The sequence below is a fragment of the Branchiostoma belcheri genome, unplaced genomic scaffold (genome assembly GCF_001625305.1).
Source record: "Branchiostoma belcheri isolate BF01 breed outbred unplaced genomic scaffold, Haploidv18h27 scaffold6, whole genome shotgun sequence".
In the NCBI taxonomy this organism is placed as follows: domain Eukaryota; kingdom Metazoa; phylum Chordata; class Leptocardii; order Amphioxiformes; family Branchiostomatidae; genus Branchiostoma; species Branchiostoma belcheri.
This window is the reverse complement of record NW_017804242.1, coordinates 4,067,266-4,094,976: the sequence shown is the minus strand read 5'-3', so window position 1 is coordinate 4,094,976 and position 27,711 is coordinate 4,067,266. Positions and strand designations below refer to the sequence as shown.

At 40.6% G+C, this 27,711-nt stretch overlaps 1 protein-coding gene across 9 annotated transcripts in view; it reads right to left on the bottom strand.

Annotated features, from left to right (window-relative positions):
* LOC109482585 (discoidin domain-containing receptor 2-like) overlaps window positions 1–27,711 on the bottom strand; it is a 114,941-nt gene that overhangs the window by 13,555 nt on the left and 73,675 nt on the right. For 7 of the 9 annotated variants that reach the window (XM_019785354.1, XM_019785362.1, XM_019785363.1 and 4 more), the window contains 3 exons: window positions 10,721–11,326; window positions 1,217–1,319; window positions 156–176 (listed from right to left, as the gene is read on the bottom strand). In XM_019785354.1, the coding sequence (XP_019640913.1) occupies window positions 156–176; window positions 1,217–1,319; window positions 10,721–10,799 (203 nt within the window). In that variant the 5' untranslated portion in view covers window positions 10,800–11,326. Of the gene's footprint in view, window positions 1–155; window positions 177–1,216; window positions 1,320–10,720; window positions 11,327–26,523; window positions 26,545–27,711 lie in introns of those variants that run through there. The other 2 variants (XM_019785359.1, XM_019785361.1) reach the window with 2 other exon arrangements.

Sequence of the window (27,711 nt, the reverse complement as noted above, 5' to 3'; positions counted from 1 at the left end):
TACAGCAAAGAGTGGGATTATGGAGCTTCATGTTGTCATTTTCAATCACATCACGTCAAATGCAAATTAGTTCGTTATTCTCAAACTCCACTCGTTATCGGAACCAAACCGGGCGGATTTTTTGGCGGGATTTCCCGGGCGCCGTGTGGACTCACCTCCGACGCGTTATGTAAGGTCTGGGGAGGTACACGGGACAGATACATAAGGAACAGAAGAGAAGAGGAGAAGAACACGTCAACGCCACCCAACAAAGAGAAATCATGGACGTATGGAATCATGCATGGATAGAAACACTCACAGGAAAGAGTACAAGCACTGAGACTGGTCTAGAATTGTTGTAACATCATGCTGTTTTGATTTTAAAAACGTACTGCAAATGCAGAAAATTTTGTGGTGGTTTTATTTTTCAAAGTTCGGATTTGGAAGAATTCTGTTATTACAGTTACAAAACCACCATGAAAGTTTCTGCTTTTTTTGCAGAGCCATTTTTGGCAATTTGCAACAATGATAGAACAATTCTTGTACAGTCCTATTGCATGACATCTTTCCTGTGACTCCTAACAAAAGACACTTGACACTTGAATCTTTGACAAAATTATGATGCAAGACAATCCATGGCAAGGTAAACCATTAAGCAGAAAAGTTTACCTTTTTCACAATGAAGATGAAACAGTCCATTGCAATCTTCCTGAAATTGTACAGGACTTCTATTTTTTGTTGCCATCATATTCACCATGCACATAGACATAACTTTTGATATTTTACCAAGCCTGGATTGCCTTATAAAGAATTGTAGGAAAGGATGAAAATGTTCAAAGAAATGAGAGAGAAAGTGAGAAAAGCAGAGTTACCAGAAAGTAGACCTTTCAGAATGAAACACTTGAATGAATGATTATAGCACAATATGACATGAAATGGTCAAGAAGTAATGGAAAAGAGAGAGAAAAGAGAGAGAAAAGAACAGGAAAGAGGGCCACTGCTACATCTAACCTCCAAAACCAAAACTTTATTAATATTATTATCTTTTCATAATCTTAATTCTATCTGCTTTATTTCAAGGGCTTTAAATTTAAATGAGCAGAAATATTTCTTCTTTATCAATTCTTGTGGTTTTCACAACATTTGCAAAGTGTGTGTTCATAACAAGTTGACAAAGCCAGTACTAGTACCTTTCAGAGAAACATTTCAGAAAATTGATATACACTAAACACAATACCTTGCGTAACTTGGGCCGACTGTTTCAAAATGTGAAGAGCTTGCAGAGATGTCCTCATCTGGGATCCTCTTGTCTTCCATACCCAGGGAGTATCGGCATGTCGCTGTAGAAAAACAAGATAACACCAGCCTTTTAATTACATTGTACCATCTACTTGGGGCTGTGTGTCTCTGTTCATGTACATGTATGCAAGTGTCTGTGTTTGTGTCTGTGAACAGCATAACTCGAGAAGTTCTGGATGGATCTTAATGACATTTGGTATGTGGGTAGGTGTTGGCAAATTGAAGAAGAGATTAGATTATGGACCTCCTAGCAGCCTTCTACGGTACTACAGCAGAACTTCTTGTTTTGATATTTCAAGTTTTAGAACTTCTGGGAGATAACTCTTGGCCTGGTGAAGAAGTGGTATAGGTTTAAATTTGGTATGATAGATACAGTATGATACACAGAGGCAAAGTTAAAAGAGTTTTCTTGTCAACCTCCCTTGTATCTGTAATACAGTATACACGTTCAACTCGCGACCTCTTAAACTCCTTTGAAAAAGGGGCTACAAAACATGTTCCTCTATTCTCAGGCTTGAATGAAAGGATTTCTCTTTCCTGACAGTTTCAGAGAAAGGACCACTGCTGCTGCAGCTATTTGAACAGATGCCGTCCAAACATTTCTAATCCTGTTTTTCTTCTCGAACGCGGATGGCAAATCTACCGCCCAGACTACCCCAGACTACCCGATCATCGCAACTGGAATTTATTTGCACACGAAGAGCTCCCTGAATGCCTTCCTTTGACTATACAGCCTTCGAGTCTGCTGGTTTTATTTTCTTTAAGATCTCGGGATGTCTGAAGGGCCCTTCAGAACTCACAGGGCTGTGACTTAAGGAGGCAGGGCTCTGTTAGCTTAAGACAAACACTCCCAAGGAGCACACAATACCTGTGTGACATGATCTTAATGAACCCAACCAGCTCAAGCTTTAATCCACGATAATCCAGCGAGATTTAAACCAACAATGGTCCAAGTTTTCTTGGAATGATCCTCGGGTCTTGCAATGTCTCTTTTACGGCTTATATAGAATTATCATAGAAAAACTAATTACTGGTGGATTTCGTTATTTTCTCAATCACTCCAGAAGTTAAAACAATAGATTACGCTTCCGGTTCCGACAGAAGGGTAGTGATGGAAATGCTAAATCTTTGAAATGATTCACACAAGAGTCATTGGTCTTAAATTCACAGTGTTTTCCTAAATAACATTTCCTTCCTTTGTTAATCTTTACTGGGTCTGGCTGTCAGGACATTACAGTCTGTCCAGTGTGCGTTGCTAAGCCCATGCGTCACTCCGTGTTTAGACTATGCAGAGACTCAAATCATGACAAAACCATTTGGAGAAGGAAGCATGGTTTTTAAGTGTGTAGTCTGGTGTCTGCAGGTTTCCACTGTGACACAAAACAACTGCAAAGCATCAGTCATATACGTCGTATGTTGTCCAATGATTTTTTTTTGCAGTCAGATTTTAAAGCTAGCTGTGACAGAATAAACCATCGAAAGGGACAGCAGCGGAACTTTGTTAACGATCATATGTCAAACATTACTTTTTTTATAGTGACAAATGTGACCAGGTTCAACTTTTGACACATCTTTTGATGCTTCCAAATTTTGTAACATACACTTAACAGCAATCGCAGTTAAGAAACAAAAATTGGTCACACTTTAATGGCTATAAACACACTCCACCTTTTATCTGTATGTGAGGATTTCATACAAAAACACTGGAAAATTCCTTATTTTGACAGACTGAGGCCCTCTCCTCCCTTCATGCACCAGACAGGATGTTTACCTGTTTACACTGTTGTTTAGATAGAGGACCATACAGGTGAATCAATTGGTCACAGCTTCTACAGTGGAGAATGATCAAAGGATTTACAAGAATAGCAAATAAACTGTGTGTTTATGTTATGAATATATTATATTTTACAGCAGGATGCGTAGACATAGAAGTACAGAATATGACAAAAATTTCTCACAGTTCTAAAATGAACATGCTCAAAAACAAAACAAAAATTGTATCTTCAACTTTTGGGGGGGGGGAGGTTTTAATACCGATCACATTACTTCTTGTAGTAGTGTAGTAGTGACCAATAGACTTCAGAATACAAAGTTTTCTAGTATAATTAAAGCTTTGCGCCTATCCATTTGATAATGATTTTAGCAGGAACTATATGTTTGCATGGAAACTATTGTACCAGATGTAAAGGTTCAAGAATGTTCTTCCACTACACAAACAGAAATGCACTGTTTATCCCTGGTGTATTGAGCATGTAATGTTTGGAACATTTTTTTCAAAAGATTAACATTCTCAGAAACAGAACATTTGGTACTGTAAATGCATTTACTTAAAGTTACAGTTAAAATCAATTGGTTGTACAGTTAAAAATACAAAATACATATTCGCAGTATTATCATTTTATGTAAGAGGACAATGCCTGAACTTCGAGCATTTTGCGATGTACCCTAAGACAGAGTTGCTGCAAATGGAAAACAGCCAACTTCCAAGTTTTCACTGTGTGGGAAGTTCTGCCTTACCAAGGGATTAGTTCTTGTGTCAGAGATGAGACCGAAGATGCTTACTACACTGTCATGGAATGCTGAAATGAAAACCTACAGGCACAAACATGCAGATCTACTGACATCATCGCAGATCACACAAATGTGTGCTTTGTTTACGCCTCTTTCCTTCGTTAAATCTTAGAGATCAGCCGGTTTACAGTCAAAACTACCCAAGAAGACCACTCATGGGACCGATCAAATCTGGTCTATATGGACAGGTGGTCACTATAGACAGGATTCTTGATGCTTGTGTCAATGGGAAAAATTATCTAAGGGACCACCAAAAGTGGTCACCTTAGCCAGGTGGTCCTTATAGATAAAGGTGGTCATGATCATTTATATAGGTTTGAGTGTACTTCATATGCTGGATGAGTAGTGACCACACAGTGTGGTGACCACAACGGTCAGGAAGTCTTGAGGTCTGCACTGTCCTTTAATCCCCTATCTATAGGTTGTTAACAGGGACTCATTAACACCTATGCACCTGTCTCCCACCCCCACACAAAGTGGGATAACTGCTCCATTATGAACTAAATGGAGGCATTGTAAAAAGTGTTCTGCGTTGAATCATCTCAACAATTTCTGAGTTAAACTTCTTCATGTTTAGTTCACAGTTTGGAACTAAAGTTTTCACATGCACTACCATATACAGCGTACATTTTTTTAACAATGAGGGAATGATGGTCAGGTATTTGTACATTTTACATGACTAAAAGTGACATGTAGTACGGTAGATATGAGTCACAAACTTTCTTACTGGCTGTTAGTGTTATACATGTAATATGATGAAGGTATATTATGTTGCCCTAAGCCTTCCAATGCTGTTGTTCCCACTTGCACCATGGAAAGTGAGAGACTTGCCCCAAAGGCAGACACTAATAAACAATGTAGAAGACAAGCGTGTGACAACTTTAATGATTTCCTTTGGGAGAGTTATACACCTGTGAACTCTGGAGCAAGGTCTTTGAGGGTCATTTGGTGCCATATAGGCTAGTGTGTAAAACCACACGATCTTCCCACACAGTAAAACTACAGTAAAATAGAGACACTGAGGGGGGAGGGGGGCACATGGACATTTCACAAGTAAGAAATTGAAAGAAGACATTGAGTTTTAGACTCACTAGTGTGTAAAAAAAACCATAAGATCTTCCCACAGATTAAGCTACAGTTAAAGACACTGAGGGGGGAGGGGGGTACATGAACATTTTGCAAGGAAGAAATGGAAAGAAGAAATGAAGGAGATACGAGAAGGAAGAACCACCTTACCATAGTAGTCTGGAAGAGTATCCAAGGTAGCAGAGTACGTAGAGAAAGAGACAGAGTGGAGGAACTATTTTACACAGACACAGAAAATACTTTCTTTGATAGTCGAAGCAATGTAATGTCCTGAGGGCTAGTCGAGCTACAAGTGAACAAGGCTTGAGAACAGGCTTTTGCTAAAGGCGTACACAAAGAAATAGCAAGAAAAGAACCAAAACTCGGATAAAATTTACTGTCAAGTTTAACAAAGATTAGAACTGATGTTGTGTAAACTTCTTAACTTTGTGTTTGGCAGTATATTGTGGGACATAAGGTTGGGAAAAAAGCGGAGATTAAGCAATTTTCTACCTGTCAGAGTCCATTAGAGGTAAACAAAAGATGTTACGATACAGACACACGCTCTGTTTACAGGTGGGAGAAAATTATGGTCCTTTCTCGTGATTGATTAAGACATATCTCTTGAAATACTGATGGCTTACAGGCTAAGAACAATCATGTTTAGTGTCAGACAGAAGTATCTGTAACTGCTGCATTGTCTCTTGAGCCTAAAGGGATCTTTAATCTGACCCACAGAGAAAGGTCACAAACCTAAACATTATTGCCTTATTGTCAGTAAGAAGTTCTACACATTCAATAATAGTCAAGGAAGTATAGGATTGAATCTGTTTCAACTCAACATGACCTATGTGTTTCTTTCGAGATATTTCAGAGAAGATTTTCATTTTCCTTGCCTTTTGGCTGTCTCATACATCCAAGGACCTCTTCTTACTGTAAATGCAGAAACTTCTGCAGCAGTTTTATTTTCGTGGACATCTCTCTTTACAGTTGTACTGTGTTACAGAATTGTTTCAAACCACTGCAAAGATGTAAGCATTTACGGTACCACATGGGATGATGTTATGACAACCCAACAATTAGCAGGGAAGCAGCAAAGTGGTGGATTCCCCAGGCACAGAACCTCTGTGGTCAGGAGAAAACATCCCACAGCCTGAGTTGTCACAACACCAAGTCCCAAAGGGGGGAGGGGGGCAAATGGAGCCCAGCCAAAGATCATCATCATCATCACTGACACCCACACCATCATCATCATCACTGACACTCTTGAATCAGCACCACTGCAGTTTTTTTTTTTGCACTATAAGAATGAAAACTAATAAAAATTGCTTGTTTGCTGAATTGAATCAGAAAAAAAGGCCCAAAACTTACGTTACTTTCCGTGATCTGATAAACTAAATGGCTTACAAGAACCTCAATGTTTTGTTCCAAGTTACCATTTTTTTAGCAAGCAAAATCTCTTTTTCTTGGTATATGGTTTGTCTTCCCACAAAGTATTATCAATGTCAGCATCTAGTATTGGCTTCAACCATGTTTTGGGCACGAAGACCAATTGAAAGTGTTGTTTGCTCATTTTAATTTGAGAGGTAGGATTTGGGAAAAAAGTATTTGTGTAGTGAAATTGTTTCCCTTTGTCTTGTAATCCGGTCATTGTACAATTCCCATACACGGCGTATGTTGTCCGAAGATTTCATACGTGACTAAACTTCTAAAACTGCCCTTCCCCCTCCACATCTGAACGCCACATGTGCCACTAGAGTCAGACACAAGCTATTTGTGTTCCTGACAAATTTGACATTGGGGTGCGGAGCTTTACATAGCTCAGTCTCCCAGCTGTCTGACGTCAGTTCTCAAATTGAATCGACACGTGATCGCCAAGAACTTGGCAAGCATCTCCGTGTGAAAGATCAGTCAATATCCTCAACAGTTGGCTGACATCATTCCGTGTTTAATGTGCCGTTAGTAGGGTGACGAAACTAACTTGATATGGTAATCGCTACCACTGCACTAAATAAAACTCACTTCTACTAGCCTTTGGTGGTATTCCAATATTCATGGGAACTGGGGACTTTTGAGACTCTACTTTTCATCGTAAATGCCAAAAATTTTAACTGCATTTAATTTTGCAGTAGTACTGTAGTGGGAAAGAGGAGGTTTTCGCATCGCAAAGTCACGGTTAAAGCAATTCTTATTGGAGAGATCAGAGTTAAAAGCAAGCAAATAAAACCACCATAAAGATTCTACATTTCAAGTATAAAACAAATGTAAGTCAACAGTAAGGGATTGAAAAAACACTTTGAAGCAAATACAGGTTGGTTTAAGATGTTTTCAAACAAATGAAAAACAGTGGGCAACATTTTTTTCTTTCTTTCACTTTGAATGTTTCTTTGGCTATTCACTGAAAGGTGTCCAATTTTGAATATTCCCAAAATTAACATTAAAGCAGTAATTCAAAACTTCAAACATTTGCAAAAATTGTTACGCGACAGGATGTTAGAGATTTCTGAGATGTTTCTAATTGTCGCTACGCAGCAGTGCAGGACTACCGACCGTACAACCAGCGTTTGATGGTACCAACCCGCCAATTGTCGCTTAAACAAACCCACCCAACCGCCGCATTGTCTCTGCAATCGTTCCCTGGGGGCTAGAACAATGCACACCTTTCCAGTAATGTAAACTCTTTGGGGAATACTTTTTATCGCTTCCTCTTCTCCTTCCATGGAATTTTAAGAACAAGAATTTTAGTGATCAGCGCAGACTTCAAAGGTGACTGCTAACTACAAAAGACGTTCTTTCGCAACTGATCCGCATAATTTCCGCAATCCCTATATACTTTTCTTGAGGAAGGAAGTCTGAAAATTAGAGGCTCTTTTTTCCTGAGAGACCTAGACAAGACTTACGCCTTTTGTCTCTAAGTTTCAAGCACCTGTGGTGTACAATTTTAGAAGGTAGTGCTCCATATCACAGGAGACTACAGGAACTTCAAAAAGCACATTGACTCAACAGATAGTTAAGAAAGTTGACTCATCTTACATGTCTCTTTACAGCTCATTACCTCTCGTCTTAAGCACCTACGTTTACCTGTTACACAAAAGGTGTGATTCATAGACAAAGAACTGTCCCGTCCTTTCTCCAACCTCCCGCGGGCAAGAATTCAGCTCCTTTTGTGAGGTGTCATCTTCTGTTTCTCTCATTATTTCTCCAACATTAGGCCATTAAGTACACATCACTATCCCACAACAATAAAGGTCAGGTTGTCGTGACACTCAAATCTCCGGGTGACACGGCTGCGGAGATCGTATCTCGTCATTTTCGTTGTTCCGTTCGTCATTATTTCTACATAATGGAAGCTGGGACAATGTGGCTGCTAATGTCGGTCACATCAATTTTTTTTCTGATCTTCCGATGTCTGTAATTGTGCTCAAGTTTTTTATGTCTGAATGAATTTGGTTTTATCATTTTTAGGCCAAAGTGCAATAGTTACAGTGAAGGAACTACAACAAGGAGGAAAGTGCCTTTCAAACTTTACGGATTAAAAACTCATGCTGAAAACTCAAAAATTCTTTTCTTTTAATCTTTCTCATATGAAATATACTTTCTCATAAAGAACAGATCCTTTGAATGACAAGGAAGGCACCTTCCACATTATTTCTGTTACAATTTTCATCTTCCTTTTTTCATTTTGATGTATCCCTGAGGCTTTCATTTTTCAGCCTATGGTTTGTGGATTCACTTTTTGATCTGTGTTGTTTGGGGAGGTATTATTAAAGGACCTGTTCCCCTCTGGGTAGGACAGTCATGCATTGTTTCACCTAGGTGGGGCCTAAGCAGGTAGAAAACCATTCGCTATCGGTGGAAATCTTTTGAAATTCTGGCTGGAAGGCAGGATTATTTAAAATGAATGTATGAGAAGGGAGGGACATAGAAACTGGGATTATATGAAAGCTATGCGGACAATGGGCGAATAGATTAACTTTGGTAACATAGCACAGTCATAATGTAGAAAATATAGCCATTATTATAGGGAAGCAAAAAAGTGGATTTTTACATACACGTGCGAACTCAAACTTTTGGACACAGCAGAATTTTCTAGCAAGTTTCTAACCATAGAACAGATCACTCCTTTATATACCTTTCTACACTTTCTTTGTTTTATCAAAATGCAAAAACATTTCTCTGCCTGGAATACATCTGTTGCTCAGGTATTTTTCCTTCAGAATGCGGTCCATGCAAGCAGTAAAAGGAAGTGAGGATGTGGTCGGTTGGTATTGTCAGTTGGTTGCTAGTCTAGGATTTGGTGGTCGGAACAACAAAAGCGATTTCACCACACATGGGTAGAGGAGGAAAGTCTCACAGACAAAGAAAGATACTTCAGAGAGGGTTTGATACAATGACTACTGTCAATCACTGATCTTCGAAACTTCAGTGGTGAAAAACCCAATGTTTAACCTTTTTTCCGCTAAGGGAGCCTTTTGGCTCCAAATTTGTATTTGACAGTGGATTAGGACAGTGGAAAAAAGGTTAATAAAGCTTGTTCTTGCATGACAATCTTTTTTTTACAAAATCTTGTTAGTACCCAGTGGTTTCTACACGCGGTACAACTGGAAGGGTTTAAGGGATATTACGGTCCAATATTCCGCAATTTTCTCCTTGCAACTCGACAAAGTGGGTGGGTGGAAGTGAGAGAGCGTGTTGTTTGTATAACCCAACCTCTTGACGACAGGGTTCCAAGGAAAGGTGAAAGAGTAAAAACCCAAACAACTTGCAGGTGTCAGGCCGAGTGGCAATCATCCGGTGTTTTGTGAATGCTTGCTCACGTATCGGGCCAGGTGAAGAGCACACACTTCAAAACGTGCTGCACAGAGTGTGTAAATCATGGGACAGGAAGAGTGCTGAAGGGACAGGACAAAACATGCCAGGATAGGTGTGTGTGTGTGTGTGTGTGTGTGTGTGTGTGTGAGCACGTGTGTGTCTGTGTGTGTGTGTGTCTGTGTGTGTACGTCACTGTGTGTGTGTGTGTGTGTGTGTGTGTGTGTGTGTGTGTGAGGAGCCTGGTGTGTGTGTGTGTGTACGTCACTGTGTGTGTGTGTGTGTGTGTGTGTGTGTGTGAGAGGAGCCTGGTGTGTGTGTGTGTACGTCACTGTGTGTGTGTGTGTGTGTGTTTGAGTGCGTGTTAGCCTGGAGCACAGCCTTCTTTGCTTTGGTCTGCCTGGATAGATTTTTGTGTCCTGAGTCTGTGAAATATGTATCTTTACTTTAGGCTTTTTCGACACTATCTTCCAACAAGATTGAAGCTCTGTACAACTGGTATTTTCAAGTCCCAAGGGCACGGCTAACACAGAGAAAACTGCAGGCGTTTGTTTGCTGACAATCTTAGCAAAGAACTGGCCATGATCAATCAAGAACCAATCTGGTAGCCAGCTGCCTGTATGGTACATGCACGAAAGGGCACGGGTATCTTTAGTGCTCTCTTAAAACCCCGGATATCAATTTGTCCATTTTGCTTCGCTCTCATTGATAAGGCTTTGTTTTAATAGTTCTTCTTGTTACCAGGCATCATTAGGCATGTAGTGAAGGATTCAACACTGTCTTGTGGGCTGAATTCTTATCTAACCAAATGAATAATGCATTTACTTTTATCATGATACAGATAGTAAGCTCTGCTCTCTTCCCAGCCCCCATGACAATACATTGTTACTGAGACGCGCTCAATTATCTAAACAACTCGGGCAGAGCACAAAAAACAACATATAGACAATATGCCACCGTTTGGGGAATAGAATGAAAAGAAATGTTTGGTACTTACATGCATCTATGGCCTGTGAACTCTTGTACAGTGTCATCAGAAGCAGGAGCCCTAGTGCAGCCCCTGTTCCTCTCTCCATGGTGGCACCACCGAGTGTCGGTCGACTGATTACAGCGGCCGTTTTTCCACCAATTGTTTTAGTAGCTAATCCCTCCGATGAGTCTTTCCACCAGAGAGCATGGGCTCAGTGTAGCATGGCAGGAGGTCCCCTCCTCAAACTTGCCTCCCTGCTGGAATGCACCAAGGCTGTACTTTTCCCTTCCACTAATATTTGCAGAAGCTCTCTCTCCAGCTTTCGCTCGGGAGGCAAGTTCCTGTGGTGTTTGACGAATAGTCACCTCCCCGCAGCTAAGTCTGTTGTCTCACTGGTGAAGCAGCACACACACAAAGTGGGTGTCCGGATGGAGGGAAGTTTTTCTTTTATCTCTGACGAGTCCTGATCAGGAAACCTGGTTCAGATCGGCTCGGCGCGTCGATGACAAGCCTTGCACGTCTGCTGTGGTTGGTGGAACACTGTCGCGTGTGCAGGACCCTTGTAGCTAGGTGGGTGTTCTATCTCAGCACACCGCCACTTCTGTCGTGCATCCACCGGCTTCAGTCAAATCCCTGTGAGGCAATTGAGAGATGTATTAAGTACATGTTAGCCCAACGGTCTGCTTGGTGGCGGGCTTTTTGTGACCAGGCAACAACCTAACAAGCGGAGGTGGGGAGGATAATGACGGGTACTGGTTGGTCTTAGAGAGGTGATAATTTGGGACTGGTCCACAAACTTTCCCGGGGGACGAAGCCCATCTTCTTTTTCAACCACAATTTTTCAGTTTCGGCCAAACAGCGCCTTACTTTACAAACTCTCAGAGTTTATTTTTCTACAGCTTTATCTTCTTTACAATTCTGCTACAGAAATAAGAGAAGTTTGGGTAACTTTTGACACATGGAATATACCAAGTAGAAGGCAGGGGGAGGCAAATCAATCATAAATGACACAGACAACATGCCTAGACCTGTCCACCCCTCTAGGGGACTGAACTAAGTTGAAACAGCATGGGGAAAGATAAGGACAAAAGCAACACAGCATAATTAATCAGAGGCTAATTGTTTCTATTGTCCAGCACTGCCTTTTAAGGTTTCCACCAAGATACCTTTACTAGCCTGAACACCTGTAGATATGTCTTAGGACCTGACAATGTAGTAAAAACACCTGCGTTGCCTAAGGTCTGAACAATACAAGGATATGTCAGTTTCTGTTCATTAAGACATTATAGGAGAAGTTTACAGTCAAACCTGTACTAGTACCACCTCTACATCAGGACTATTGTAGCCACTTTACCGTGGCTTCTTAGATCATTTTTTGCCATTGAACCAAGCATTAGAATCCAGTCTATCATTAGTGACCACCTGTCTACTTTGACCAGTTTCTTCACATCCCTTGAGTGGTCGTTATTGGCAGGTATGGCCATTCATTTCCGTACTGTAAATGCAGAAACTTTCGCAATAGTTTTATTTTACAGTCAAAGGGAGAAAATAAGGTTTTCGCAGTGTTTGAAGTTTGCGTTTGAAAGAATTCTGTAGTACAGCAAACTTATAAAAACATGGTGTTACACTGTTAGTCCATTGAGAAAAATTTCCGCATTTACAGTGAGTAAAGTCACAGTTCTTTCCTCCCAGTTGGACACGGCTCTGATCTATCTGTAAGTGCTACAGTGAGACCAGACCTCAGGTCCTAACCACTGGTATGTGTACCTTGACTAATTAAAGAAAAACTCCACCTCCCGAGAGAGGGCAAATCACAATTAGTTCCAGTCGCCCAGACAACTCCGGCCACTTTGTTCTACCACCCAATTAAAGCTCTAATAGCACAATTAAGCTAGAAACCCTTATCACAATATGGGGCTGTTTTTTGCTGCAGGTTGCCTTTAAGAAAACAAATAATCGTGATTGTGACATCATAAACACCATTTTCAAATGGTAGTCTCAGGAGACAAAAGAGCATGTCTCCAAATACAAGGCATTAGTCCTCTGCTATCTGAAATAAATGTGTTACAGGCATACCTTGGAAGCCTGTTTATAAATGTCTCACAGTTACCACATATACAAAGTTGGCTGGGAGTTTGAACAACCTATAGCTGGCCTTACAACGAAAACGTAACAGCTGACACTTTTTCTGACACCTTCCTCCTTCCACCTTAAGAACCTTTCCCGACCCTTAAGTCAATCATTCTTTCTCTTAATCAAACAGTTGGGAGAGTCTGACCCATCAGATATCGACTTCAGTGACCAAACATGTTGAAGAACACCAGGAAAGTGTATGTGGGGGGAGAAATGTAGCGATCCCCTGGGAGGCTACACTGAGGGAACGCATCTGTTGTTCCATCTAGCTACAGCATTCTTCGACCCCCAACTTTTAATTCAAACTGCATGGCTAGGACCCCAAATTAGGGGAAGAAATTCTGGGGTGGAGGGAGCACTTCCATACATGTACCTCCGATCCATTACATTATTGTGTTATTGAATTCTTGGGAGATTAAGAGAGTTGGGGGTGAAAATGTGCGACACCGGGGCAGCTAATACCGCTGTTCGGGGATCCGGAAGGGAATTTGTCTTGCCGCAGACTCCACGGAGTGAATGCTGGGAGTGTCAGTTCCCAGGAACAACAATTAGTAAAGAATTTCTGTAATGTACAGTTCCCATACATCAAAAGGTACTTGACTGTCTGGCTTCTCAAAGGGTATACTTTATAGTCAAGCAAACACATCCGAACATGACATTGGGGACAGGAGAAAAAGATCAAGAGACTGGGACCAAATTCTTGACTTCTACTCGATAAATGAGAAAGTTTACTAGTACAGTATCCTTATATCAAATGATACTTGACTGTCTGCTTCTCAATGGATATACTTAATAGTTTGGCCAATACACAACTGAACATGGCCTTAGAAAAGGGAAAAGAACGACAAAAGAAGACTGGTCTGAAAATTGCGCTTATCCGCAAATTTTCAACTCCAGTCTAGACATTCCTTAACAAAGACATGAGTCATGTCGAAAAATGCAGTTCAAAACCTGTTTCAGAATGACTTCTACTAACACAGATGAACTTTTAAGCCAGCAAACGACTGGTACCAAATACTTAACTTCTACTGGATAATCTAGAAGGTTTACCTTGCTAGTGTTCTTTCTTGCTGACACAGTTCTGCAGCTGAATTCCTTCGCAGAAAAACATCATTCTACATGTACCTGTACATCCCAAACCTAGTCCCAAATCCGGCTCCTACCACCTCCCAAATTCCCTGGGACAATGCTCTTTAAAAAAAAGGGTGGATCCCTTGCACCCCATGGTTTGTTTGTTTGGGGAAGATCCTTATCCTTGCATGGGACAGTAAATGGATAGGCGAGTTTACAAAGCTTGATGGACCAAACATTTGAGCACACTCTCCTGTAAACACAACATCATCAGCCGGCCACTTTCCACACAAATGTTTGTATACAGAAAGTTTGCCGGAAAAATGGCAACTATTTCTGTTGTTAAATGCTTATCCAAGATGTGTATATATTTGTCATTCCCCTACAAGGTGTGAACAATAAGACACCTTTGCGGTGGTTTTATTTCGCAGCAGGAGAAAGGTTTCCGATTTTTTTTTTGAAAAATTAAAGTTTGTGGTTGAATCAATTTTGCAAAACTATATAACAAAACTACAAAATATTTGCTGAGTTATGATTTTGCAGTAGGATGTCACTGCGAAAACCACCATTCAAAACTTTCCGGATTATCCTTTTCATATCAATAATGGATAAATGGATGATAATACATTAACAATTGTGCCAATATTCCTCACAAACAGACAAATAAATGACGTGCGTAGGTAAAAGCTCTGCTAAATAATTTACCAACCTTACATCTTCGTGAAGAAAAGGTACACATGACTGTTTGTAGCAATAGAAAAAGGAGGTAATCTTTTGGAATTCAAAACTTTTTCCAGCAACCTACATTTCGTAGAATATGACCTACATGTGCAAGAACCACTGAAAAATGCATGATCTTAAATGTATGGGAAAGATAGAGAGGATTTCTGCACCTGTCCAATTCTTGAATAAATCATTCGTTGGTTTTATCAGGTAGTAATTCATGCATTTAGGTTCTTCTTTTATAGCCCCATTCGAAAGGACAATGCCGTTTTTTTCAGTCGTGTCCAACTTAATTGCTTCGATTCACTAAAACTTTAGCCAATTTGACATCAAATTGGGGTAAAAGAACAAAGGGGAAAAGTTGTATATTTATCCAGACTGCTCATTAAGTTACAGTAACAATAACACTTGTCAGAGAACCTGTAAAATCAGCCAAGAGATCAGGACATTTGTGGGAAGCGAGCAAGATAACTGATCCCAGATCAACGTTGTGAGAAAAAGTATCTCGCTAAAATAAACAAAGGAGGATCGATGAGATGCGAGCCCTAAGTTCACATAATTCCGCCCTTTGAAAAACTGGCCCATTCTAAACAATTTTTCTATCTCACCCAGAGCCATATTTGGGCAGATAGCTTAGAAAACTCCACCTGTCTTTTAAGAGGAATCTTTGTTATCTCTGTCCTATATCGAACCTAACACCCCCTTCTACAAAACATAATTGGCCATGGTAACAGGCATCTTCCTAAGTCTGGAGCTTTAGTAAAGAATTAGCTGACTACCTACAGAAAGGATTAACCAGCATTCCCCAGATCTTAAGCTGATCTTGTAGCACTCCTGTCAAGAAGTTTCGGTTCTTCAAGGAAAGAATCCAGTGGTATGGAATCTGTTGTTGAATGATAGGCAAGCATTAGAACCTTTTGTCTTAGCTGCTACTGAATTCCGCATTTGTCCTTCTTCCTGGCTTTCCAATTTCTTTTTCAAACAAAAAAAGGCACAGAGACATAAAAAATTGAAGCTTACCAAAGATAACACATTCGTAACCTGCTATTAACTACCTGTATCATTTTCAATACACATGTTATTCTTTAATCTTTCACATTAAGTCTCCAAGACATGAAAGTGTTGCGACCCAAATCCATAAATATCTGGAGGGCAGTTCTTTGAAAAAAAAATCCATTCAGAAAGATTCAATACGCTCTGTGGTAAGGATTAAGACATGAACAAAGGAGAGAAGAAATTGAAACTCGGATGAACAAAGATGGTTATCTCAGCAGGTTATCTTAAAGAATCCTTGAGATTCCTTGGAATGTGTACCTTCCAGCCAGTGCACCTTGTAGATGCAGGGCATAGAAGACATCCCACATTCTAGTACAACATTTAATAGGATGTAAACAGGGTTAAGAAAAGCCTGGTGTTTTAAAGAACCTGGAATGCAGTGATGCTCAAGCTATTCACTAAATGTTGGGATTTCCACAAAGAAAGAAGAAAATGTTAGGCCATGGAAAAATATGTTTCTGGTTGCAGTCCTGAAAAAAATAGGGTCAGTAGGTACGGATTGTCCTTTTTTTTTAGATTCAGGCCGAAGACAACAAATACAGTTGTGGAAATTAAACTGAAATGTATCAGGCCCAGGGCTCAAGTACTTGTCCCTCTGTTTGCTTGTACCTAAGGGAAAGGACAAATATTCTACCTAACAAACATACTCAAAGAAAAATTTGCTTCTGAAAAAACAGTAAGTAACATTTCTGTTTTATTTATTTTGACAAAATCAGATGTCAAATTTAATGGCCTTGAGTGCAGTGGATCTCAAAAAAAACATTGCAATAAGTTTTTGCTGTGGTCGGTCGGGTAACCGGAAACACAAACATTTTTTCTTTTGGCCTTACACACGAATCCAGGTGAATCCAGGACAATACACACATGCACCATCTGATATATGAGAGACAAACATTCTGTCTTCAACACCTTGATAACACAACAGCTTACGATGATACACCTCTCCGATACGGTAGCAGACATCCAGACAAACACTCCAGCATTTCTCTGTCTCCCTAATGGAAGATGATTCTCCCAGATTCTAATCTCTCTTCTAGGAGCAACACTATCTGTGCTGGATAGGAGGCAAAGCAGGGTCTGCTGTATTACATGACACAGTACAAGGCCTTTACCAACACACCCTAAGGCAGTCTGCAAGGGAATACTTCAATAGTCTTGGACTAGGTAGTCCTACTTATTGACAACCTGTCTAGTTGAATTATAAGCAGAGGTTAGGTCAGTTTTCAGGTATTTTGACAAGCTTTTCTAGACATTTTGTGGCGCTTTCTATTTTGATATATTTTTTTTCATTTCCCTGTCCTGGACAAGACAAAGGTCTATAAAAAGCTAACAAAAAAGTATCCGAAGAAAGGCCTAAACTCTGCTTGGAGAGTAACTAAATCAGGCTTCTAGCCCTTACAATAATCATTATAGTCTAGAAACTCCATAAAGTTCTGGACAGTGACAGTTTGTGTTACACATAGACTGCCTAGGACATACATGTATGAGAGGGGAGGGCATCTGCCTTTTCCTTAAATCTCCTGGCCTTCTTCTGATCACTTTAAATCTATTAACATTGTAAATGAGCACACCTGGATAGTGTCTTCTCCTTTCCTTGATGAAACAGAGACATCAATTGCAAAGTAAGGAGGGTTTACCCTGATAAGACAAAGGATTTAGGAACACCGTATCAAGAAGACAACAAACAAAACCATGGGAGTAGGAGAAGTAACAACTTTCCGACCAATCACCTTGTAGTCCCCCAAGCCTTGAGGAGATGGTTTTCAACCCCCTGGGGGGGCTGTGAAGGAAGATGTCAACATTGATGTCATCCTCATGCAAAGTAGAGAGGGTGGTGTGTTATCTCTGGGTTACAGAAGAGAGGCCAAGCTGAGTTGGTCAATAAACAAACCATCACAATGGTAAGGATGTTTCTGTCAGCGAGCTTTTCTTTGTTTCGTACAAAGTGGTAAACCACTCTATGGCGTAACGCATACTCCAGTTTTATACAGTACAAGACACGTGAGACCAGACTGTAAGGTTTGAACCACTTACACAGGGAAGGACCCCCACTCTTTTTAATAATCGTAGTGGAAACTTGGCGGTTCTCCTCAAATATGAGACCTCCAGCTTTATATAAATTATATCCCATCCAAGAGAACATTCCTGACTGAAGCCAGGTACTCATTTTCACCTGAGCCAAGTAAGGAAACAGGTGTGCAGAGCCTTTCCCAAGGGCACAACATTGGGGACTCCAAGGGATTCCAATTCAATAACCCTAACCAGGAGACTACATGTACCTTCTACATACTATATGTTGGAGATGCACCAGTGTTGGAGGTCCTCTTTCTCACCAGTCTTATCAATACTGTCAATCAGCAAGTTTTGTTTAAAGCCAAGATTTCCTCCTAACTCCCTCACAAATTGCTGCCACTGAGTTGGGCAGATAAAATCTCCAGAGGAACAATACAAAATAAGGGAAGTGGTTCAGGAAGGTTACTTTGGAAAAGAGCCAAAACTAATATTTTCACAATATTTGACATTTCCCTGACTCATCGAACTACAATAGGGACAGGGAACAATAGCAGAGAACTGACACTAACAGTGACAAAGTATGACAATAGGACGGAAACAGCTACAAATATCTGACAAAGAAAAACTCACTGGCAGACAGTTTTAGAAGTAGAAATGTCCCTGCAAGCAATTGCATGACCTCTTCTAGCAACAAATTCTACATATACCCAAGAAATTTGAGACTGATGGTGTGGCCTTACAGGTGTTTGAAGCAATCTTTTTCTGGATCACCAGAAAAAACAGTTACTCAAGCAACTGCATAGATTTTGACTAATGTTTTTTTTTACAGGATATCCCTTTTTGACAATTTCACACTGTCAGACTTCTACATCTGTATAGCCGGTATAACTGCCCCTCTGTGTAACACACCGACTTTGCAGGCTACATTACACCGAACAACTTGTTAAACGTAGCCTTGATTTTGAATATTTAACTTTAGACAGTGCTGATGCCCCTACTGTACTTGGTGGCAGCGAGTTCCACTCTACAATAGCTCTAGGGTGGACTTTCTCACAACAAGCAAGCAAAGGAGGGTGTGGGATCATCTCGGGTTCGTATTTCACTTCCTGAAATCCATCTATTCCATCAGCAGGTAGAAGGGGCTCTCCTGTGGTTCCCACAGAGATGTCAGAGCAGATATCGGGGGTGCTGACAGGTAGTAATATCTCAACGGAGCAGGGTCAGTCTCAGTGTAAACATGGGATCAGCTGGACACAGGCCAGGACCAGACCAGGCAGCCCAGACTCCAAATCTTTAACATACCTGCAATTATGTCATTACCCAGTTTATCTCTGCAAGGTTCCGCACAGGTGTGAAAAATTGTAATTGAGGCCAGATGGTAAATAGACCTGTGCATGGACATAGCATATTACCCTCCTTACATTTCACACACACATGTATATATAAAAGTCTTTGCTACTTGTTTAAGGTCCTGGTTTTAACAATGGGTGCACAGTCCATTAGCAGTCTTTAGAACAACAGTTACTATAACATCTAATATCAGCTTTCTGACATTTCCAAATCTTGAATACACCAAACTTAACCATGATGGAGCTTGCAATTGAAGTTATACTTTAGTAACCTGTTGGTCTACATTTCCATAACCTCAAGCAAAGACCTTTAACTTTGTAGACTAACTACTTTATTCTATGGTATAAATATAGGCTTTGATAAATGCTAATGTTTAGATGCTAAACTTTTAGATGCCAACGTTATATAGAAGATGGGTCAGACTGTATTAACCTCCTTCCAGCATAAAAGTATGGAACAGTTTTGGGTCTTGATAGAGAAGTGTATCAATTTGACCTCCCCCCATGCCCCCCTCCCCCAAGGTCGGCTGAACAGAACTCGTAAAGGGGTACTCCGAGACATTTACTCCACACTTGTCACAGATCCAACCCTCAAAAGCAAACTCTAATGGTCTGACCGGGGATGGCTGGACTTTATATAGACTGACCCAAAGTCGGACTGTGTGTTCGCAGCCCCTGTAGATATATGTCTCACCGGAAGTGCCAGACATGCGCGCTTTGAAGCCAGGTTGGGTGATGTTTACCTTGTGCTCCCACCAGGACACCCAAATGGTCACGATCCGGACCAGAGAAGTCCCCAGATTCCTCGCCGCTGATGTAAAATTTGTCCTACGTGATCCCGAGCTTTCCCCGGGTGACTTCATTACACGTCCATCATGAATCTGACCTTCAGGGGTACCAAGGGGTTAATCTCCTCGAAATTTTGAATATTCGATACACCCTGATATGTTTTTACAACGTTATAGTCGTGTCTTTTCGATCCACGCTTAGAATCTTGACCCAAAATACTGATATTATGAAACCGAGTTGACCCAAATGTTGAACACAACTGAAACAGAATCTGAGACCTAGTTTTTTTTCTGACTTTTGACCTCTTGTCCCCTAGATGGCCTGCAATAAATTTGTTTTTTCCTTTTTTCTTAATCCATGGCATTCTGGCACTGGACTCATTAAATCTACTTTGAAGTTCTTCTTCGTAAAACATCAAAAGGCATGCAGTTCTCTAGGCACATATATTCCGCTATATATAAGCGCTTCAAACTGGAACAATCCTGTTGGAAACCCTGTAGGCAATTCGAAGCATGGTAATTTGTGCTATATAAATCCTACTTGCTAAATGTAGAACAGACATACACGTGTGTGTTTGCATGGTAACTAAAGGCCTTCACAGTTGGGTGTTGGACAAAGTGCCGTTGGCAAAACTACATCAGTAGAAATCCACGTTTTATAGCCCATACTAATGACCTCAAACTTTTTTGGCCAATGTGAGCTACTAAGAGTAAGAGTCATATAGCAATGCAAAGGAAAGTTGAATATTACCATAATATGAGGATTCATCTGAAAACCTTTAAAAATCATAACCTTCAATGGAAATTTACTACCCACTGAGTTACATATATCTGACACTTTGAAAAACATTATTTTTGAGGGACCCTCCTGATATATGCACAGTTTAGATAATTATACAGAAGTGCACGGTAGTGGGGAATATTGACTTGAGGACCTTTTTTACATGACATTTTTCAGGTTGCGGATATATGTGACCAGGTGGGATTATGTTGGTAGATATTACAGAATCATATAAAAATCTACAAGCATTTCCACTGCAAGTGTTTTAATTCCTAAACTGGAAGAACTTTTCGTCCCTATTCTAGAGCCTTCTACTGTGATATACAGACACTTGGCACATGGATGGCCACAAATAGCAGAGAAAAGGTTAAAGAAATATTGACGGGAAAAACTTTGCACTGTAACTTTTGGCTGGAATGCCCCCTGCACAAGTCTAGTTGTCTCAGACTACAGTGTCTAACCTTTGCTGGTAGAAATGTCAGTGTCTAACCTTAGAGCCAGCCTTCAGGCATCTCAAGACACTGAAGGATTTAAGTACCGGAGAAAGGGTGCCTTTGAGTTTTCCGATATCTTAGAGTAAAGACTCTCTAGTAACGACGGTATTATCAGCCTAAGAACACCAAGTACAAAGCTAAGGCTAAAGAAAATGCTGTTCTTTATCACAGAAAAAATAAATTCTTACACAGGATTTCCCCCCTGTGCCTCTATGGTCCCAGACAAATATACAAAGATGGAGTTATGTCTGGGGCTGGGAAGCTGGGTATATACAGAGTTAAGGTCGGTATCAGTGTTTAGATTACGGAGTGATATCAATGGTAGGGGCGATCTTTGAACGGGAATGGAACGCATCAGTTCCACTAACATTCTGCGGCATTTTGACTACTTCTAAACAGAAGTTTGGGTTTCTCCTTAAGACATTTTGGATCCATTACATCTTTGAAGTTACAGGCCACACCAATTTAATTTCTCTGTTCACAAATTTAACAAAAAATATAGTGCTGGATTGGAATATCAACATGTTTCAGTGAGAGAACAAAAGTCAGATCTAAGTTTTCACCCAACCTTCGGTTTTCATGATGTCCTCTTTTTAAAATTCTACATAAAAAATGTCCAACAAATTTTTAAGCATTTTCATTTTCCTGTTTCTTGTATGTTTTGAATCAGAAAATCTAAAAAAAAGACAAAGAATCCTTACCTACTGAACCTATTTTTAAGGGCAGAAAACGGAAACATAACATTTCTTTTCCTCTGCCTTACAATTGCCCTTGAACGTGAGTACATAGGTCCTACAAATCTACAGCCCTGCATACTATACTGGCAGTGCCTGGAGCACTGACTGAACTTCAATCCCCCCAGAGACCTTACCTTTCAAGCAACCCTAAACCTCATCTGTCAGCCTATCCAAACTTCCCAGTGCCAGCATGAAATTCACACTAACAAAGCCAAAGAAGTCCTCAAAAATTAAGAAGTCAGAAATAAAGCAAGCTTTTCTAGCTCTCAGGCAAAGAAGACAGAAAAATGGCTAAATCATTTTACCTAAAAGAAGATATAAACAGTCACATATCAGTTAAGAATAAGTATTATACCTTGGTTTTAAGACCTAAACTTGCATGCTATTTGAAGCACTACCTAAATTTAGTACAAGACTACAGATTAAGCTAATACATTTCTTCCTGGTATCATGTATACATCTATGTAACTGTACAGCAAGAAAAAAGAAGAAATACCAAAATCCATAGTTCTGGGGTGGACCAAAAGAGAGCGAAGTTCTGGCAGCCATCTTGCATGACCAGTGCTCCTCCCATGCAACATTTGCAATGACCCTGTCCAACTAGGAGTCAACACAGGTTGACCTCCATCCACCGCCGCCATATGGTGTAGTTTAGAAGGCCAGTCAAGGCTGGCTTGTTACTGACCCTTTTGGGACATGCTATTTGCAGTCCATCAGTATGGTCAGTTATTGTTGACTTTACTATGCAAAACTATTTTCTGAAGAAATAGAAGAAGGAATGGGTGTTACTTGCTAATGAGATACTTGTCCGCTGGCCACCGCAAGTATTCAAAACTCAAACTGCGACCCACGTTCCATCCTGGCTTTAGCCTTTACTAAAATAAACTTTGCCTGATGTTTAAAGAACAGTTTCTGGACCATAAAAGAGAAGAAATAAGCTTTACGTTCAACACATGGGAACAGGTAAAAAAAAACACACATATATCTACTACATATTAAGTACATTTCGACTTCCACACATGTAAGCTGCAAATATGAGGAAGTTTTCCAGATCCTCTATAATTTAACCTTCTCGCTGCTGCCTGATCCTAGAACCAACACAACTCTGGTAATGAAAGTTAACCTCGGCAGGGAAAAGGTTAAGTCAACACCTGTACTTTTCATGGAAGGAACCTGAACTACAGTAGCACCTTGTCCGTGCGAAACATGAACCAAGATGTCTGGCACTATAAAAGTCATTAACCTTGGTTCTGCTAAAACTTGATGTTCTACAACTGGCTCTTATTTCCAAGCAACAAAAAAAGTATACTGACAAAAGTCTTGACATTTTCTTCCAGATGTGCCTTCAAGTTGGTTCCTTGGTAAATTTGATTTTTACTACCTACACAAACACCTGCATGAGACACACTATGGGAAGAAAACACCTGGATGAGAGACACTACGGGAAGAAAACACCTGGATGAGACACACTACGGGAAGAAAACACCTGGATGAGACACACTATGGGAAGAAAACACCTGGATGAGACACACTATGGGAAGATTGCAGTCAAATCATTTGCAGCTTGTATGAGGCTTACATGTGCCTGAGGGATGATTGGGGTGTCTCCCCATTAATAGTAAGACCCTTGGCCTCCACAAATCCGCTCAAATTCCCAACACATGGGTTGGGGAGGGAAAGGTGGGGACCAGCTAACTGGCCTGGTGAAAAGGAAAACATCCCGAAATTACATGTAAGGTAATGTGGACCAAAACCTGCCTGTTTAATAGAGAGAGGATAAGACCCAGCTGGCTAGTAGCTACATGTACAATCAGCAATTTGACGGTGACAAAGCAAAAAATATTCTGGATGAAGAAATCTGAAATTGACATTTACTGCCATTTCTTAGCACATTTTCGTCATCGTTTCATAATTTTGAAATGGCCCTATTTGTTTTTTTGGGTACCACCCATAAATAGCTAGAACCAGCTTACGATATGAAACAAGCAATCGTTTTCTGTTGGCGACATCACATATATCAGTATGCTATGGGATAGAGTAGATTCGACCTCCAACATTAAAAGAATGACCAGAAAATTGACCCTGAGAATCCAGTTTTGCCACCCTGCACTGGATGCCTTTAAGACTTCACAATGATGGAGAAGGCACGGAAATCCCAGTTGAAAAATATGCAGAACAGTGACAGGGTTTATTCCGTCGGCTTACCTTATCGTTGCACTCCATACTACATGCTGATGGATAACGTCATATTTCATTCTCTGCAAGTCGGTACGGATTTAAAAATAGATGATGTAGGCTAAAGCCAGTGAAACATGGCCCATTCACAGATATCAGACACAGGCACATATGGCAATGTCCAACATATTAAGTCAAGCCCACAGACATAACCAAGCTGCTAGGGGGACCAAACCTATAACCACTTTTTTCCTGACATGAACAACAAAAATGTTCTGCTGCAGTACCAAGAACAGTTGCCAGAAGGCTCACATTTGAGCTTGACCTTCATCATCCCAAGACCTACCCACATACCATATTATCATCACCATCAATCCAGACCTTCTTACATTAACTGACCAGAAATATGCAGGAACACAGACACACACAGACACACAGACAGAACAAAACAATACTTCCATTTTTCATGAACTAACCTTTCGTCATGTAGTGTTGACATACATGTAATACACCGAGAAGTCAGCAAAAAGGCTGCTAAAGAATAATCCTAGCTCTGTCCTAGTTTGTTCTCCCTGTTTCTGTGTCACTCCCCTGCCATGTTTACAATTGTCAGCACTCACAAATTCCTCTTCCATTAAAAGTTAGTATCCCAACATCTAAGCCAAACCGGAGCATGCAACCAGCTTCTGTAAGGGCTAAAGAGGGGGATAACGAACATCAAAGTAGAGCCTGTGCTTCATACTAAGAAATGCAAAATGAACTGTTTTAATATATCACTCCTCCACTTCAAGAGAAAATTTCATTATCAGAACACTGTAATTCATGGAGCAGTAACAAATTTACAATGTAATAACTCAAAATAAAAATGCCTCCCCCCCTTCAATTTTTATTGACCAGTCCAGATAGCCTTTGCTAGTACTGAGCCTAGAGCTAACAGCTGGGGACAGGCGGCTTCTATCAACCGGCGGGCTATCATGTTACCATGGTAACAGAGCTCGGACTGATTTCTTGCTCCTCCGTGGGTCATGTCCCTCCTTGTATGGAATCCATGCCTCCATCAAGGTTGTAATGCCATCTTATCATGTCGCTATCCGTTACATAAACCAACCGCGTATCCTATACTTCCCTGTCATCCTTGGGAAAAGATACTGTAAATGGATTTAACTTTGCAGCAGAAGGGAAAAGGAGTTTTGTGGTGCTTCAAATTTACAGTTAAAACAATTCCGTAGCACAGTAAGCAAACGGGGAAGGCATATTTGCTGTTTCATGACTTTGTGATGGAGATGTTGCCGCAAAAATAAAACCACAAGAAAGTTATTACGTTTACAGTAATATTTTCCTACCACCAGTTGCGCTAATCCTTTGCAACAGTAAATCCGACATTATCACTCCCATTTGTATGGCTATGGTAGGCATCTACATCCTTGTTTCTATTCTAGTCCTGGCAGATTTAGGGTGGGATTTTCTTCTGCGATACCACGGGGCAAGACAGTTGTCGATCCGAAGGCTCAGGACTTCGGAACCAGTTAAAAGTACAGGAAGTTTTCAGAGTCCAGATGTTCTGTTGAATCCTTTGAATCCTCAATGGCATCTGTGTTCTGTTTCTATCAGCGATTTGCCATCTTGCAGGACTTGGCAACAATTTGAATCATCCTCCAAATGTACGGATCAGAATTCCAGTCTTTTACTTTACCAGGCTTTTCACACTACGTCTTGATGCATGGTTCTACACTTGGGCAGTCTTCCAGGTTATCTTAACTCTCAGCTTGGCCTAGTTCTTCCTATAAAAATCGTTTTGAAGAAGAACATGAGTGGTAATGTTTTCGGACTGTTTTGGAATTACCGATCTGTGTCTTTTGTCCACTAGAAAAAGTAATTATCATCTGTAAAGAACTGTTTAACATAGTAGAAATTTCTGGGTTTTCATCTTACATTAGAGCTAATCTGGGAGAATCAGGGATAAGTTAACCTTGGTGACCAGTCTACAGGGCATTAAGCACGGAACAGGCCGTCCTTTTGATCATGGATCAGAGCAAATCGGCTCGGACAGACAAAAATGTACACACTATCGCGCGCGCTTTGTGGTTCTACCGAACCGGGAACTTCTGTATACATGAAATAATCCGCGGTCCAGGCTTTATACAGGGCTAAGCTCCATAAAATACAGCTTAATGCTTCCCCTCTTTGACACAATCTGCAACTTTAGTGGGAGTGGTGGACACTGTTTTATTCTCAAGCTGCTAAAAGCCAGACGCTGTTATTTTAGCAGTTTATAGGGCTTAACTTTCTGCCTTTCAGTACGAGTTATTTTGCTTCATCAAGACTTAAGTAGAAGAAAAATTTCTTCACTAATTGAGAGCAACAATTGTTGGAAACTTTAAAACGACAGGGGTAAAGCTTGTTCTACATAGTATACAGTCTCGACAGATAAATTACATAGCATATATTTGGAGACACACTTGTTATTGGGAGGAGGACACAAAAATCTGAAGCAAAATAAACACACTGACTTTGATGAGTGAGGAAGAATGCAGCAGCTCAACATATTTGGCCATGCAGTTGTCCTGAGCATGTCTGGCCAAAAAACGAGAGTCAAAAAAGTTGACATGACACCGATAAATTTGGCATCACAAACTTTTGATATGACCCATCATGAATTACATAATTTGACTTACAGAATACAATACTCCGAAAGAAAAAGAATAGGAATTTAAACAGTGGTTTTCCCCACATTTGCCAGATGATGCACACACAACCTTGCTCCCAAGGGTGGCAGACATACCTTTTAGAGTTACACAGTGATTACCTAGAGTAACCAGAACTAATCAATGAGATACAACTTTCAATCACTGAGCACTTACTCTTCATTTGCATCTGATGGGCTACAAGATAGTGCTACCTGAATAACAGACAAAAAAACAGCCGATTTTCTTATTTTTACCCTCCATGAAAATGGGGGTACTGTTTTTACTCCGTTTCATGTTTGGTCTGATATCTGAAGATCGGTGAGAAGGAACTGTACGATATTTGGCAGATTGATGGATGGGGCCTTGGAGATTGTGTAGGTTGACTTTGAGCCCCTGGTGATTGACCTTGGTACTGCAGTTAAATTTTTTTATTCTGTTGTTTTCGCGTTATGGACTGTTTGTGCGATATTAAGGTTGCATGTAGTTGTTATTACCATGGTTTAGTGGTTTAAATTTGGGTCCCCTAGCTGTTTGCGTTTGATATTTACAAAATGTTTAATGTTGGACTTTTTGTGTTGAATGTTTGGAAAATCTGGGGGATGGTTTGGTATGATTTTTGGTATGTGGGTAGTTGTTGAGTCTCTTTGTATTTTGGAGTGCATTAGCAGGTTGTCGCATATTTTTATTGCTTAATTTAAAAGGATTTTCACTTTTTCACCCCTACTTCATAATAGGATGGTCTGTTTGACCCAAAAGTTGGGACAGAGTGTTTTTGTTTATACCTCCAGCTGGCAGGTCAGACGAGAAGGGGCTGCACGAGCTAGCTCCATGGAGGAGCTCTGCAGAGCTCCTCCATGGAGGTTGCTCGTTCAGCCCTCAGCTCTGCAGAGCTCCTCCATCGAGGTTGCTCGTACAGCCCTCCGCGATACCCCCGCAGAGCTCTGCGCCAAAACAAGCCAATTCGTTGGTTGGCGTCACGGGTTCAGTTTTCTATAGAGCTCTGTAGATATC